The sequence below is a fragment of the Mobula hypostoma genome, chromosome 1 (assembly GCF_963921235.1).
Source record: "Mobula hypostoma chromosome 1, sMobHyp1.1, whole genome shotgun sequence".
NCBI lineage: Eukaryota > Metazoa > Chordata > Chondrichthyes > Myliobatiformes > Myliobatidae > Mobula > Mobula hypostoma.
In genome coordinates, this window is record NC_086097.1 from 58,377,255 (window position 1) to 58,392,991 (window position 15,737).

General features: G+C 40.2%; 1 protein-coding gene across 1 annotated transcript in view; it reads left to right on the top strand.

Annotated features, from left to right (window-relative positions):
• Positions 1–5,707: 5,707 nt before the first annotated feature.
• The window catches only part of daam1a (dishevelled associated activator of morphogenesis 1a), a 142,258-nt gene continuing 132,228 nt past the window's right edge, over positions 5,708–15,737 (top strand). The window contains exons 1-2 of the mRNA XM_063049683.1: positions 5,708–5,731; positions 9,110–9,331. Coding sequence (XP_062905753.1) covers positions 9,143–9,331 — 189 coding nt within the window. The 5' untranslated portion in view covers positions 5,708–5,731; positions 9,110–9,142. The remainder of the gene's footprint in view (positions 5,732–9,109; positions 9,332–15,737) is intronic.

Consider the following 15,737-nt stretch of genomic DNA (forward strand, 5'->3'; position numbering starts at 1 on the left):
TAGTGAGAGGGACAGAGGGAGAAAAAGGAGAGAGAGAAAAAGAATGCGTGTATATAAATAAATAATGGATGGGGTACGAGGGGAAGGTGGGGCATTAGCGGAAGTTTGCGAAGTCAATTTTCATGCCAATGCTTCGGGTCTTGGCCCGAAATGTCGACTGTAGCTCTTCCTAGAGATGCTGCCTGGCCTACTGAGTTCACTAGCACCTTTTATGTGTGTTGATGAAAGCAGAAGATGGCTTCCTCTCTGCTCTAAAAGAAACTAAGAGAAAATATAATAGAGGATATTTAAAATGGTTAGAGTAGTTAATTAAATAGGTAAGTTCTGTCCACACTGAAGGGATACAGGTTTGCATTGTTCGGCAAACAAAATCAGAGACAATGTTGATGAATACCAATGGGTCAGTGAACAATATTCAAAATAAGTCAATGGGTGAATATGTGGCGGATTGAATATATAATGTGGAAAAATGTGATGTCATCTACTTTGGTACGAAAATAAGTAAATCCTTGATGTAAATAGTTGTGGATTGAAACGTGCTGATATTCAAAGGAGCTTGGATGTCCTTGTGTGTGAATCATTGACAATTATAAGCAGTTAGGTAAGCAAACGCTTTGTAAGTAATTGCACAACAACAATGTCCTAATAAAATGCTATAATGCTCTGGTGAAATTGAACCTGGAATATTATTCCTACCTGAATAAAGATATATTTACAATAGAAGAATGTAAAGGAGATACATCAGACTGATCCCTAAAACAGAAGATTTGTCAGAAGAAGAGAGCTGAAATGAAGGGGGCTGATATTTTCCCTGAACCAGGGGTTGCAATCTCATTCAGGGTTGAGGGAGAATGTTTCTTCACCAAAAGGGTAGTGAATCTTTGAAATACATCAGCCAAGTTATGATGTTCTAGCCATGGAATAAGCTTAGAGCCGTGGATAGATATTTGGATATTAAGGGAATTGAGGGTTATAGCTTTAGTGTTGAAAAATGTCAGAGGTTAAAAAATCAGCCATGATCTATTTGAAAAGCAGATTGTTTGTCAGTTCAAGAAAGGAGGAATTTGTTTCCCAGTCACAAGAATCATTGTCTTGGGCATAGTGGTGATTCATGAATACAATAAACAGATCACAGGCCCACTGATAAAATCCTACACTGTTGAGCTGATCTCTTTGTTGAGTACAAATTGGCCAGTGATGTGTTTTAAAAAAAACAATGAGCTTAAACAAGGGTGCTTTTTCTTAGCACTTTCTTGGAGTTCCCTTCACTTGTTCTTTCTTTCTTCATACATAGCCGAGCCCATTTTCCAACAATGTCTCTTCACATTTAACTCCCTCCCAATTTTCTCTCTGCACAACAACACACTCTCCTTAGAACCAGACCCTAATTCCAACTCTTGGAAGAGACCTCATCAACCAACACCATCTCATTACAAGAGAGCCCACTCCCTCTTGCAAGCTATTCTCTCTCCACTCAAACTTTACTCTTGCATTGTGCTATGCTCCCCTCACCAGTAAGCCTTCCACTCTTAATGATATTTGGAGCAATGCAGTATTTCAAAGTAAATAAAAGACTACATCTACTTTAGATTATAATAGCATAACTTAATAATGCAATTAACTGTTTTGCAAGAAAAAAAGTCTTAATGCAGTTTTGAAGAACAAGAAGACAATTCACTTATGGTAAACACAAGAGGTTCTGTAGATGTTGGAAATCCAGAGCAATGTACGCAAAATGCTGGAGGAACTTGGCAGGTCATGCAGCATCTATGGAAATGAATAAACCATTGACATTTCAGGCTGAGACCCTTCTTCAGGACTGGAAAGGAAGGGGAAAGATGCCAGATGTTAATTTATTGATTGTTCACTTTTATTCTAGTGGGTGCTTGAAGACATTTGGAGGCAGTTTGCAGTACATGGGAATATCTTTAAAATAATGAAGCTCCATTTGTATTTATAGTTGGCTACATAAATAGTTGAGTTTGCCTTTGGCAAAGAGATAATAACCTCAAAAACAGCACTTGTCGTCTTTTGTCATATTCTTGTATAATTACAACTATTGTGCCGTCTTAGTGTCTCCAAGTGAAGTTTAAAATAACCATCAAAAGGAGTTGTCATTGTAGTGTTTGGAGTTAAACAAAAACTATAGCACAAATAAGCTGATAAGCTCTCACTACCTATTAAATGCTCCTGATGGTGTGTGTCTCAAACAACCTCTGACAACCAAGTCTAGCTCCTTGTTGCCTTGTGCGGCTTAGCTACTAAGCCTAGTGGAACGTTTCTACTGACAGTAGAAGGGCAAAGGCAAGTTACTGGTGCCTTAAAACCTTTTGCTTTGGGCTAATGGGGCTTGTTAGCCATATTTTGCAGCTCATCTTGGAGAAGGTGAACTCTGATCTCGAACTTGCACTGCCTTGTGGCTATATCCACTCACTGGGAAGGCTTTGGGAGTAAACCCCAAGGGAAAACTCCAGAGCCAGAGTCCCTAGGGCAGTCCGATATTGAGTTCAGCGCTGACTGGTAACTCCTGCGACGCAGCTGGTGTCAAACTGTATTGGCCTCTGCCGTTCCTTTTGGTCATCAGCTGCATGGAGAGGGGGAGCCTGCTGCCTGGGCCAACCAGCTTGTTCTCCATATCGTCCTGCCCTGGCTTGCATATTGAGGTCGACAGCTAGGACGCAACATCCGTGGTCAACTCTGACCAATGGAGGGCCTCCATAGCAAAAGTAAACCCTCGAGAGTAACAGCCTGCAAAAGCACTTGACTAGTCCAAGTGCATACACACTTCCTATCCTAAGACAGCCTCTCTGCATGTTTGGGTACAACCCTGCCCAACTTCTGGATCCTCATCTGCTCCCTCTTCTAGCCTCCTGACCCCCACCACCACCGCAAAACCTTAGGCAGAGTCCTCAGGATTGAGGCTGATTCTGCACCATGCTTTGATCCAGTCATGCAAATAGAACATTTATAATTATGTTAGTTATAAATCATTCTCTTGTTTCTCCCTGCCACTGGACAGTAGATATAAAAGCCTGATAGCACATCGCCAGGCTCAAGGACTACTTCTACCTGCTGTAGTGGAATAGTACCCAGACATCCCACCCTGCAAAAACTCATTTCAGGGAGGTAGCACCATCAATTTGCGGGAGACTTCCAGGAGAAGTGGGATGTCTGCAATAGAGTAGCTCCTTAGCAGCTAGCCAGCTAGTTTAAATAACATTAGCTATGCTAATGAACGAATGACACCTGTTAAACTTACATCAACATGTCTTTTACAGCTTTAACCCACCATGGGCAATAGAAAAGTCACTGTTGCAAACAGTGCAGCGTGCAACACTGTCATTATTTTTGACCCCTTTTAGTTAGAGGTACACTTTAGTGTAGTCTGGGGTGACATATGTTTTATATATTTTTTGGAACACTGCCATGACGCGCTCTCGCTCGCGCGCGCGCTCTCTCTCTCGTGGTCACTCGTGTGCTCTCAAGCGCTCTCACTTGCTTTCTGTCTCGCTCGCGCTCTCTCGCTTGCTTTCGCTCTCGCTCGCGCGCTCTCTCGCTTGCTTTCGCTCTCGCTCGCGCGCTCTCCCTTGCTTTCTCTCTTGCTCGCTCTCTCACGCTCACTTGCTCTCGCTCTCTCTCGTGTGCGCTCTCGTGCTCTCTCTCGCTTTCTCTCGCTCGCTCTCAAAAAAATTGATTTCCGTGATATTGTATATAAATTGCGGGCATCAGGAAGCCACTATTAATATGCGGGATACTCCCGGAACTTGCGGGAGAGGTGGGATGTCTGAGTGCCCAACTACAATAAGGTGGACTCTTGATCTGACAATCTATCTTGCTATGGCCTTGCTCTTTATTGTCTGCTGCTGCTGCCCTTGCTCTGTCATTGCAACAATTTTCCTGTGTGCTGCTAGTGTTTTCCCTTGCAGTACCTCAAAGCATTATTGTAATGGAATGATTTGTATGGATGGCATGCAAAACAGGTTTTCACTCTATCTCAGTATATGTGACAAGAATAAGCCAATGTATCAGTTTACCAGCTTATGTTGGTTTTGAGTTGGACAGCTATACTCTTTGCTTTTATATGTTCTTGTTGTCAGTAGTGACTGTGAGCAGTGACTGTTAATATTGGTGTTTGATTTTGGTCGATTTGAGTGTTGATATTCAATTTGCCTATCATTTGAGTTTTGTAAAAGCAACTTTGGGCAAATGAGGAAGAGGACACAAAACAAACAAGGGTGTGTGGTGGTGGCAGAAAATGCACATAACTCAGGTAGAAAGCAGCAATGAGCAGTTTCTGAAATTGAGGCATTGATTAGCTGAATATGGTTGCTGAGGGAATACTCTTGGAATTGGTTATATGTCATTATCGGATATACCTAATCACTGAATGCAGGTGATAAAACCTAGACGGTTTAAAATGTGCTAGTTATAGAGCATTCAGATTGATATACTTGATTTCCATCATTGTATTCCATTGCTGGAATTTAAAATTCTTAAGTGCCATATTTGAAAAGCCAAGTTCTGCCTTCTATTACCAGTAAGATTATGAAGCATCCATTTTAACACTAAACGCCTCCTGTTTGTCCAACAACCAAACAGTAACGGCTATTGTTTCTAAAGGGATGGTACAATCCTCTACTACTGCAGCAAATGTATTTGACTGTGATGCAGAGGGATGACGTGGATATCGGGAAGTGTGTCCCAAGATACTTGGGAGAGATATAGAAGACCTGGAAGCAATTGTAGAAAGAAAGGCATTTGTTTTGTGTCATTTAAGCTCCCATCTTTTGATGTTACAATGGCTTGCAGATATTGCATAGTGGTAGATTGCATTTGGTGGAGGTTTGAGGCTGGGATATGTGACTTTGGACAAAAGTCAGAGAAATCATGGTTCTTTAAATAGCTATATTGCAGAGTAAACCTTACAAATGAGCTGTGATCCTAATGGGAATGATGGATGACTTTGGACGAAAAAATGGGTGGGCAGAATAATATTGTCCAGTATCTCCTGTATGAGAAATAAAGTGCTGCAAAATTGACAAAATATGTAGTAATCATTGTTGTTAAGATGTGATACGTGAATATGACTGTTGGCTTAGCTGAATATCTGCATGGGAGATTTGATAGTTATGCAGAACAGTCCTTTGTGCTTAATGGATGTTGATTCTTTTGATATCAGATGTCCATGTAACAAGTCAAAGAGAGGATGAGCTTGGAAGCAGGTTCTTTGGCAGTGGGATCTGAACTGACCATCAAGCACTTTCTAGATTACACTTGTACACATGAATCCTATCCTTCTGTTCTTGCCAGGTTCTCCTGCTAGCCATGTGCACTAGGGATTATTTACAGGAGTCAACTAACCTACTGAACCACCTGGAACAATCCATATAGCCACAAGCAGAAAGCTCTATATGGACCAGACCAGAGTTTGGAATTGAACCTGGGTGTCTGGAGCTGTTAGGCAGCAGTGCTTACTGCAGTATCTCTGTGATGCCCCCTCTTGTAGTGAAGCCTTGAACCTGAAATGAATGTTGCTGGACTTGCTGAATATTTCCAACTCCCCCCCCCCGGAATATATGATGTGATGTCATTTCCTGTAAAGAAATGTGGGAATGGGGAGGGAGGGATGAAGCAAGGGGAGGTGGTGAGAGAACATGTTAATAATTTTGTTATTCAATTATTGCCTCACAGCTGTGGAGAATTGGACTCGATCCTGCCTTATTTTAAGCAAGTAAAAAAAAAAATTTTTTATCTTGTCTGTAGACACTTAGAAGCTAAGTAAGAGTTTTCATGATTTGGTGTTGGGATTTGGCCAGGTAGTATTGGCAAAATAATAACCAAGAGAATTGTTTGAGGGCAAAATATACGTTGAACAATATATTTGATTTTGATAGGAATACTAATTATTTAAAGCCTCTGCAATCTAAAGAACGTGCTGCATTATCTACTTCCAGATAAGACAACCTGAAACTAAATACATCACAAAGTGCAATACTAAGAGTGATAGCTGAATTTACTTAGAATGCTTTTTTCAAAAAAGCTGGCACTCTAAACTCTCAGTTTTAGATGTGCCCTTTTGACATCACATGTGGGAAATATATTCACTTTACATTCTATTGCTGTTAGCACTTTGGTTACTGATTATTATTAACTTGCAATGGGATTTTATTTCTTTTAATGACGCAGTTACTGAACTTTGATACAGATGGTTCCTCTATAAGATACCTAGTAGTTATTGTAACTTTCACTGTATAAGATGTTGGAGTTGGTCAGTTGTCAGCAGGAAATTCCTTGAGGTTTGTTTCAATTTGTTGTATGTGAAACTAAGGGTGTTATTTTTTTCTCTCATTTTTATTGTATTGCAGGTTGAGTCATCAGCCCATAATGATAATGAAGTGTTAATAAGAATTCCATTCATTAATAAACTGATGTTTTGTGGTTTAGGAAGTTCAGTTGAGTACTTGTATACTGGGCTGATGTAATTTTTGTATTTGATTTGTGTTGATTCGCAAACTCAGAATCTGAATCGTAGATCCTGGATGGTATTAGTTTATAGCTATGATGTCATTTAGAATTTTGAGCTTATCATGTTTTTGTTAATTCTGAGCTTATGGAACAACTGCCTTGTGGTCCACAAACATCACTCTGCAAGTCATAATCTCCCAGTGGCCACACATTTAAATTCCACATCCCATTCCCATTGTGATATGTCTATCCACGGCCTCCTCTACTGTCAAGATGAAGCCACACTCAGGTTGGAGGAACAGCACATTATATTCTGTCTGGGTAGCCTCCAACCTGATGGCATGAACATTGACTTCTCTGACTTCCATTAATACCTCTCCTCCCCTTCGTACCCCATCATTCATTCATGCATTTATTTATTTATTTATTTATTTTAAATTTGTTTCCCCTTTTTTTTCTCTCTCTCTTTCTTCTCCCCCTGTCCCTCTCACAATCACTCCTTGCCTGCTCTCCATCCTCTGGGCTGGTTTCCCCTCCCCCTTTCTTTCTCCCTTGGCTTCCCATCCCATGATTCTCTCCCTTCTCCAGCCTCATATCCCTTTTGCCAATCAACTTTCCAGCTCTTGGCTCCATCCCTCCCACTCCTGTCTTCTCCTATCATTTTGGATCTCCCCCTCCCCCTCCCACTTTAAAATCTCTTACTATCTGTTCTTTCAGTTAGTCCTGATGAAGGGTCTCGTCCCGAAACGTCGACTGTACCTCTTCCTATAGATGCTGCCTGGCCTGCTGCATTCCACCAGCATTTTGTGTGTGTTGCTTGAATTTCCAGCATCTGCATATTTCCTCGTGTTTGCGTTCATAATCTATAGCATTGCTTTCCTGAACCTTTAGAAGATTTCCCTGGCTGTTGACATTTCTCATGCTCCCCACAGAACAAAAGATCCTGTGGAAATTCCAATGTTTCAGATTACTTCCATTACTTCATTTTTTCAAAATAATTTCCAGCAACGTAATTATTGAAATGGTCTTCTGGTCAGGGATAGATGCTGGAGGAACTTGGCAAGTTAGACAGCATCAATGGAGGGGAATGAACAGTTGACATTTTTGAGCCAGGACCTTTCATCGGGATTAGATAGAAAGTTCTATTGCTACGATAAGGCCACACTCAGGTTGGAGGAGTAACACCTCCTAGTCCATCTGGGTAGCCTCCAATCTGATGGCTTGAACATCGATTTCTCTAACTTCTGGTAATTGCTTCTCCCCTTGCCCTTCTCTGTCTCTCTTTTTTTATTTCCCATTCTTGTTTCCCCTCTCTCCCTTTCTCTTTTCCTCCCCGGCCCATGAACACCTGGTGCCTCTCCTCCTTCCATATCTTCCATGGTCACTATGCTCTCCTATCAGATTCCTCCTTCATCCCTTTGCCTCTTCCACCTTTCAGCCCCTTACTTCATCGATCCGTCCATCTTGGTTTCACTTGCTATCTTCCAACTTGTACTACTTCCCCTCTCCCCTCCTCCTTATTTTGCCCTTTTCTTTTCCAGTCTTGATGAAGGATCTTGTCTGGAAACATCAACTGTTTATTCCTCTCCACAGATGTTGTCTGATTTGCTGATGTCCTCCAGTGTTTTGAGCGCATGTCTCTGGGTATCCAGCATTGGCAGAATCTCTTATGTTTATGTAGTGTTGAGGCATTGGCTATAACTAATTAAATTAAAAGTGCTGGTAGCACTCTGCTGGTCAGTCAGTGTCTGAGGAAAGAGAAACAGAGTTAATGTCGGAGTTTCTTCATCAGAATTGGAAAGGGAAAAAATGAGTTGGGTGAAGGGGGTGGATTTAGCAATAGGGAATATCCCTGATAGAGCGAGGCCGGGGTAGTGACGAGAGAAACTGTAAAGGTGTAGATCTGGTCAATGGGCGCCAATTGTACAGAATGCTTTTCTTTCTTCATAAAAGTATTGGAATGAGGGCAGTTGGAAAGTGAGAGTTCCAGGAGAAAGCAAGGACAATAGAGAAGCAAATCAAGCTGTGACAGTTCTTCACTTGGAATGCACCTTCCATATTGCTTAAAACTTGCTGAGAAGTTAGAAGTGAAATCATAATGTAAAAAATCTTGTTGTTCGACCACAATGGAAAGCTGCTGGCATATATATTATTGATGAGCCAACTTTTTGACTGTGCAGCTGTTCCGATCTGATTACAGGTCCCTTTGTGAACAATTCATCATCCAACTGGCCTGCCAGGATGTGATCATATCCTCTCCCTCAAATTGTCATTTTTCTAAGTTAAGTTTTGTTTCGTCATGCTGTGCGTTGTGTTGACAGATGGGAACTAGACCAGTCTAGTTTATTTCTGTCAATGATTATTTAAATTGAATTACTTTGCAGCTGTGCAGTTTACTTGACATGTATGGACACCAGTGTGATTATGTTAAATATATCTCAACTACCTGTAGTGAACAGCGCAAAATTTACTTGAAGATGTCCGGTTATAATTTTAGTTGAAGTATATAAACTGTCTTAAGATTTTTCTAAGTAAAATGTGCTGAATAGTTAAAATGATTGCATCAAGCACTATATTATGTGGATCTGGTGAACTATGATTGTCTTTTTTTTACTCATGTTATTGTTTCTGTGGTGTTTTGCAGAACTCATCAGCTGTTGTGAGTAAACAGAGAATCATGAGCATGGCACCTCGAAAGCGAAGCAGTCGGGGCCTTTCCTTTATATTCTGCTGCTTTCGGGGGAGTGACCACCCAGAGATCACGTACAGGCTGAGGAATGACAGCAATTTTGCACTGCAGACGATGGAGCCTGCATTGCCTATGCCTCCACCTGAAGAACTGGATGTTATGTTCTCCGAGCTTGTGGTATGTATTTTGAATGCAGACAGTCAAATTAACTATTAGCCTTTGGCGATGTACATCATCAGCAAGTGTCAGTTTCTTTGAGCGTTGCAGGCACTTGTGAAATCCTACAACAATGAAAATAGTAAAGGCTGCAAAATATTTTCTTCCAGTAAGCAAAGAGATACTTGTACAACTGTTTTTCTATTGTTATTAATTCACTAATTATGTTTTCTTTAACAATGTTAACATTATCACATGAGGAAAGGTAAAGCTTTTGATATCAGTGCTAGGCTTTGTGTTGAGGTGATTTTGGGTCAGAGCTGGCTCCTTTTGTGAAAGGCGTTACCGAAGACAAAAGGAAGAAGGTGTCTAAAACTGGGTGGATGATTGAGTTATGAGTAACTTGTGTGCCCATTTTCAGTCATAAAATGTATATTAAAAGCTATGCATTTGTCATTTTATGCATGTCTGCATTTAGTATTTAAATAAAACTAGATAAGGTAACATTTTTAAATTGCAATTCTAAAAAATGTAAGTTTCTCCAAAGAAAAGCTTGTAAATTATCTTTTTACAATGAGCTGTAGAGTTCCGAGGAATTATTATTTAGCTATACAGAGAATAATTGACTGTTAACATATTAAACTAAGTATACTTATTATCTAAGTACATATATGCCACCAGATACAACCCTAAGATTCATTTTCTTGTGGGCATCCACAGTAAATACAAGAAACAGAATAGAAACAATGAAAGACCACCCCTGACAGGATGGACAACACAATGAACAAACCATGTAAATAAAAAAATAAATAATAATAAATAAATAAATAAGGAATAAGTATCAAGAACGTGAGATGAAAAGTCCTTGAAAGCGAGTCCATAGCTTGTGGGAGCAGTTATGGATGAGGCAAGTCAGTTTATCACCTCTGGTTCAAGAGCCTGATGGTTGAGGGGTAATAACTGTTCCTGAACCTCTGATCTCTCAGTGAGGACTGGTTAATGGACCTCCAGTCTCTTCCTCCTGAAATCAATAATCATCTCCCTGGTGTTTTTGACATTGAGTGAGAGGTTGTTGTGGCACCACTCAGCCGGATTTTCAATCTCCCTCCTATATGCTGATTTGTCACCACCTTTGATTTGGCCAGTGACAGTGGTGTCGTCAGTCATAGAATTTAGTTCTCCTTAATTCAACCTAAATTCTATTTTTGAAATAATTGCAGGATTGCTTGTACTCTGAAAAGTATGTTTGTCAAGTTGGATGATTAAAAGATCTACAATCCTTTGTGCTGTGTTTGAAATTGCTGTCTGGATGAGCTTGCAGTGGAATGCAGAGCCTCCAGTTGGGTAGCTATTGCTTCAAAACATGAGTGCCATGTTAGTACTGCTGCTTCAGTAAAGTGACTATATAGATTAAAAATAGACATTGTGGTTCTTTTATAGTAATCTTCAATGGGGTCAAATCCTATTTGCAAACCTTTCCAACTACTTGTTATTATCGGTCTGCACTGAATTTATGAGTTGTGGTTTTGTGGTAGTTTCTCTTGAATGAGAGAGCAAAAGAATGCCATGTATGTGAGACTTTTATAGAGTGAAAATTGTTCTGAAGAAAAAATTGTTAATGAAGGCTAAATGTAATGGAAAATGATGAAATTAAATTTTCAAAGTTCAAAGTAAATTTATTATCAAAGTACATGTATGTCACTGTATACAACCCTGAGATTCACTCTATTGCAAGCATGCAATATCTATAACATAATAGAATAATAACCATGATAGAAACAATGAAAGACCGCACCAACTTGGGTGTTCAACAAGTGTGTAAATAAGAGAAGACTGCAAGTACAAAAAGAAAGAAACAATAATAATAAGTAATAAATATCGAGAACATGAGATGAAGAGTCTTTGAAAGTGAGTCCATAGGTTGTGGGATGATGTCCATGACGGGCAAGTGAAGTTGAATTAAGCTATCCCCTTTGGTTTGAGAGCCTGATGGTTGAGAAGTAATAACTGTACTTAAACCTGCTGGTGTGAGTCCTGAGGCCCTTGTACCTTAGCTGATGACGGGATGACCTGAGTGGTGGGGGTCCCTGATGATGGATGCTGCTTTCCTTCGACAACATTTCTTGTAGGTGTGCTCAATGGTAGCTAGGGATGGACTGGGACATATCCACTACTTTTTGTAGGATTTTCTGTTCAAAGGCATTGCTGTTTCCATACCAGGCTGTGATGCATCCATTTAATATACTCTCCACCACACATCTTTAGAAGTTTGTCAAAGATTTAGATGTCATGCTGAATCTTCGCAAGCTCCTAAGGAAGTAGAGGCACTGGCATGCTTTCTTCGTAGTCGTACTTGTGGGCTGGGCCCAGGACAGGTCCTCTGAAATAACAACACTGAGGAATGGAAGGTTGCTGACCCTTCTCACCTCTGGTCCTCAGACGAGGACTGGCTCCTGGACCTCTGGTTTCCTCGTCCTGAAGACAATAAACATCCCTGGGGTTTTGCTGCCATTGAGTAAGAGATTATCGTTATGGCACCACTTAGCCAGATTTTCAATCCCCCTTTTCTGCAGATTCATTACCACCTTTCATTCAGTCTGTGACGGTATATGACATTGGAGTTGTACTTAGCCACACAGTCAGATAACCATATAACAATTACAGCATGGAAACAGGCCATCTCGGCCCTTCTAGCCCATGCCGAACGCTTACTCTCACCTTATTCTCGTAAGTGTAAAGCAAGTATAGCAGGGAGTTAAGCACACAGTCCTGTGTGCACCTGTACTGAGGGAGATTGTGGAGGAGGTGTTTTTGCCATTTCACGCTGACTGGGGGTTACATGTGAGGAAGTCGAAGATCCAATTGGTCAAGGAGGTATTGAGGCCAAAGTCTTCAAGCTTATTGATTAGTTTTGTGGGGGTGATAGTATTGAATGCCAAGCTGTAGTTGATAAGGAGCATCCTGATATATGCATCTCTGCTGTCCAGATGTTCCAGGGTTGAGTGAAGAGTCAATGAGTTAACATCTGCTGTGGCCCTATTGTGACAGTTGGTACATTGGAACAGATCTAAATCGCTTCTCAGGCAGGAGTTGATGTGTTTTATCACCAGTCTCTCAAAACACTTCACTGTGTATACTGGACCATAGTCATTGAAGCAGGTTACCACATTCTTCTTGGGCACTGGTGTAAGTGAAGTCTATTTGAAGCAGATGCGTATCTCAGACTACCAAAGCAAGGGGTTATAGATCTCAGTGAACGCTCCAGCCAGTTGATCAGCACAGGTCTTTAGCACTTGGCTAGATACCCAATCTGGGCTGGATGCTTTCTATGGGTTTACCAACCTGAAGGCTGCTTGAATGTCGGCCTCAAAGACTGAAAATCACAAGATCATTGAGGGCTGTGGTTGCTCATGATGGTTCTTCCATGTTTGAAAGTCAAAGCTAGCATAGAAAGCATTGAGCTCATCTGGAACGTGAAGCCTTGTTGTCACTTATGTCACTTGATTTTACTTTATAAGAGGTGATAGTATTCAAGCCCTGCCACAACTGTCGAGCTTTCTTTGTTGATTCAAGTTTAATCCAGAATTGCCACTTTGGTCACCAGACTTGAAAGTCTCTGATCTGGCCCTCAGCAGATTGTGGGCCTCATTGTTTATCCAGGGCTTCTGGCTGGAGAAGACGGACTGATTTTGTGGGGACACACTCGTGTTTTAGTAAAGTTGTGACAACCATGGTGTATTCATTCAGATCTACATATGAGTCTTTGGACACAGCCCAGTACACTGACTCAAAGCAATCTTGTAGCTGCTCCTCTGTCTCTTGTGACCACCTCTTTGTTGTCGTAATCTTTGGAGATTTGCGCTTTAGTCTCTGCGAATATGCAGGAAGGAGAAGGACAGCCAAGTGATCAGATTTGCAGAAATGCGGCCTGGGCATGGAATGGTCTTTAGTGATCTAGTGTGTGGGGACCTCTGGTACAACAAGTTGTATGCTGATGGTAATTAAAAAGATAATGAAATAATTCTTCCTAAGCTGCCTTCTAGGGTTGTAGGTTACTATAATCAGAACTCCTATTTGTTGCAACTTGGAGTATCATCAACTAATTGGCACCTTGTGCTTCAAGTAACAAAAATTCATTAATAAATATGAATGTGATTTGTTTTACTTTGGGAGGACAAACCAGGGTAGGACTTACATAGTGAATGGTCGGGCACTGAGTATAGTAGAACAGAGGGATCTGGGCATATCACAATTCCTTGTGGTGGTGTCACAGGTAGATAAGGTTGTAAAGAAAGCTTTTGGTACATTTGCTTTCATAAATCAAATTATTGAGTACAGAAATTGGGATGTCTGAAGTTGAAGTTGTCGAAGATGTTGGTGAGGCCCAATTTGGAGTATTCTGTGCAGTTCTGTGCTCTTACCTCCAAGAAAGACGTCAGTAAGATGGAAAATGGACAGAGAAAATTTACAAGGATGTTGCTGGGTCTTGAGGACCCAAGTTATAGGAAAAAGTTGAATGGGTGAGAACTTTATTGCCTCAGGTGTTGGAGAATGAGGGGAGATTTGATAGGTGTATATCAAATTATGAGTTGTAATTGTATGCAGGCTTTTTCACTGAGGTTGGGTGAGACTAGATCTAGAGCTCATGAGATGAGGGTGAAATGTGAAATGTTTAAGGGGAGTATGAGAAGCAACTTCTTCACTCGGTGTGTGGTGATAGTGTGGAGCAAGCTTCCAATGGAAGTAGTGGATACTGGTTCAGTTTCAACAGTTAAGAAGTTTGGATAAGTACATGGATGTGAAGGCTATAGTGCAGGTAGATAGGATTAGGCAGAATAATAGTTTAGCATGGATTGGGTGGGCCAAAGAATTTGTTTTTGTGCTGTAATGTTCTGTGACTCTAATAATTGTAGCTCATGCATTGCATATTTCTATAACTACAAAAAATTATTTTGAGCAGTCTTCTGTAATAAACCAGTTGAAAGCAGTAGTTCAACACTAGAAAAAGTGCAATAATTGTGACATTGTAGGCACTAATAAAAATGCAATAATTTGTGGTTTCTACTGAATGTTTGAAGATCTTTTAAAAAACACAACTAATTATCTGAGTACTTGTAAACAAATATTATAACAAGTTGGGATAGAGATTTTTCATCACAGTTGTTAAAATTAACACCTTTCTTAAATCTTTGGAATCCATCTGTTTGTTAACCAGGTCCAGATTTTGTTTTGATTTCAAGTGTACACTTTTATTGGTGAGGCTTCTGTTATAAACATTACCTATTCTTGGTGTGGAATTATCTCTTTCAAGTGGTTTATGATGACAGACTGATCGTCATAATTTCCTGTAGCTTGCCTCATAGCAGAAATTAGATAATGCTTGATTTGAAATAAGTGATGCTATTTTGCAATTATCCAAACTGCATCAAGTAGGAGTTTTGTTGAACGTGGTCTTTCATCTTAAGTTTTTTTAAAATGTTGCAGCTAAAGAAGCACTAAAGGTTGCTTCGAACTGTCTTTCTCACTCTGCAGTTTGTACATGTGTAAATCAGAATTGGCTTGTTGCTGCATGTAAGCTGGACTTTGAAATAATGAGAACGGTCATTTTTGACGTGATTGCGGATTGAAATTTGGCAGAATAACGGCAAAAAAAAAGTGCTGGAGGTACTCTGGATCGGGCAGCATCTGTGAAAGCAAAGGGATGTTCAGTTTGTTTTGTTAACTTGGAAATTGGGCTCCAATGGAAGCTCTCAGGAACTGCGAAATGTCTGTCATGATCTTTTGACTTAATTATACTTTTGCATTACATTCAAAAATCCACTGAATAAATAAAAGCACATACCTCTTTATAAGCTCCTTTAGTACAGGCTTAGAATGTATAGCTTGCTTTTGACATTGGTTCAGGAGAAGCTTGCTGGGGAGGTATTCTTAATGGCCAGCTTATCTCTAACCTCTAAATGCTGTTCATTGCTGGATTCAGCACTGCCTCCTCAGTTTTATACTACCCATGAATGGGATACCTGATTGCCCTATGGGGTTGAAAAGATGAGTGGTGAGAACCTGACCTGGCCTGTTCTTGATCTGTAGTGTTAACTCTGTCCTTTTCCCACAATTGCAACTGGAACAACATAGATAGATAGATACTTTATGGATCCCAAAGGAAATTACAGTGCTGCCAACACTTTCATTTTTCTTCAGTGTTTCCAGCAAATGAATTTTCTTTTGCTTCGTATGAAGCAGAAATCAAAAACTTATTTTCTTTAATTTTTTTTTACATTTAAATCAATTGGATATGTTTCTAATTAAACATTAATTTCTATTGTTTGCTTTTAATTATCCAAGTTGATTTTAAATACAGTGCATTCTGTTTAATCGGGCCATTGGTTAAATGGGGTAGCCGCTTATTTGGGTGAACTCTTAAAGAACA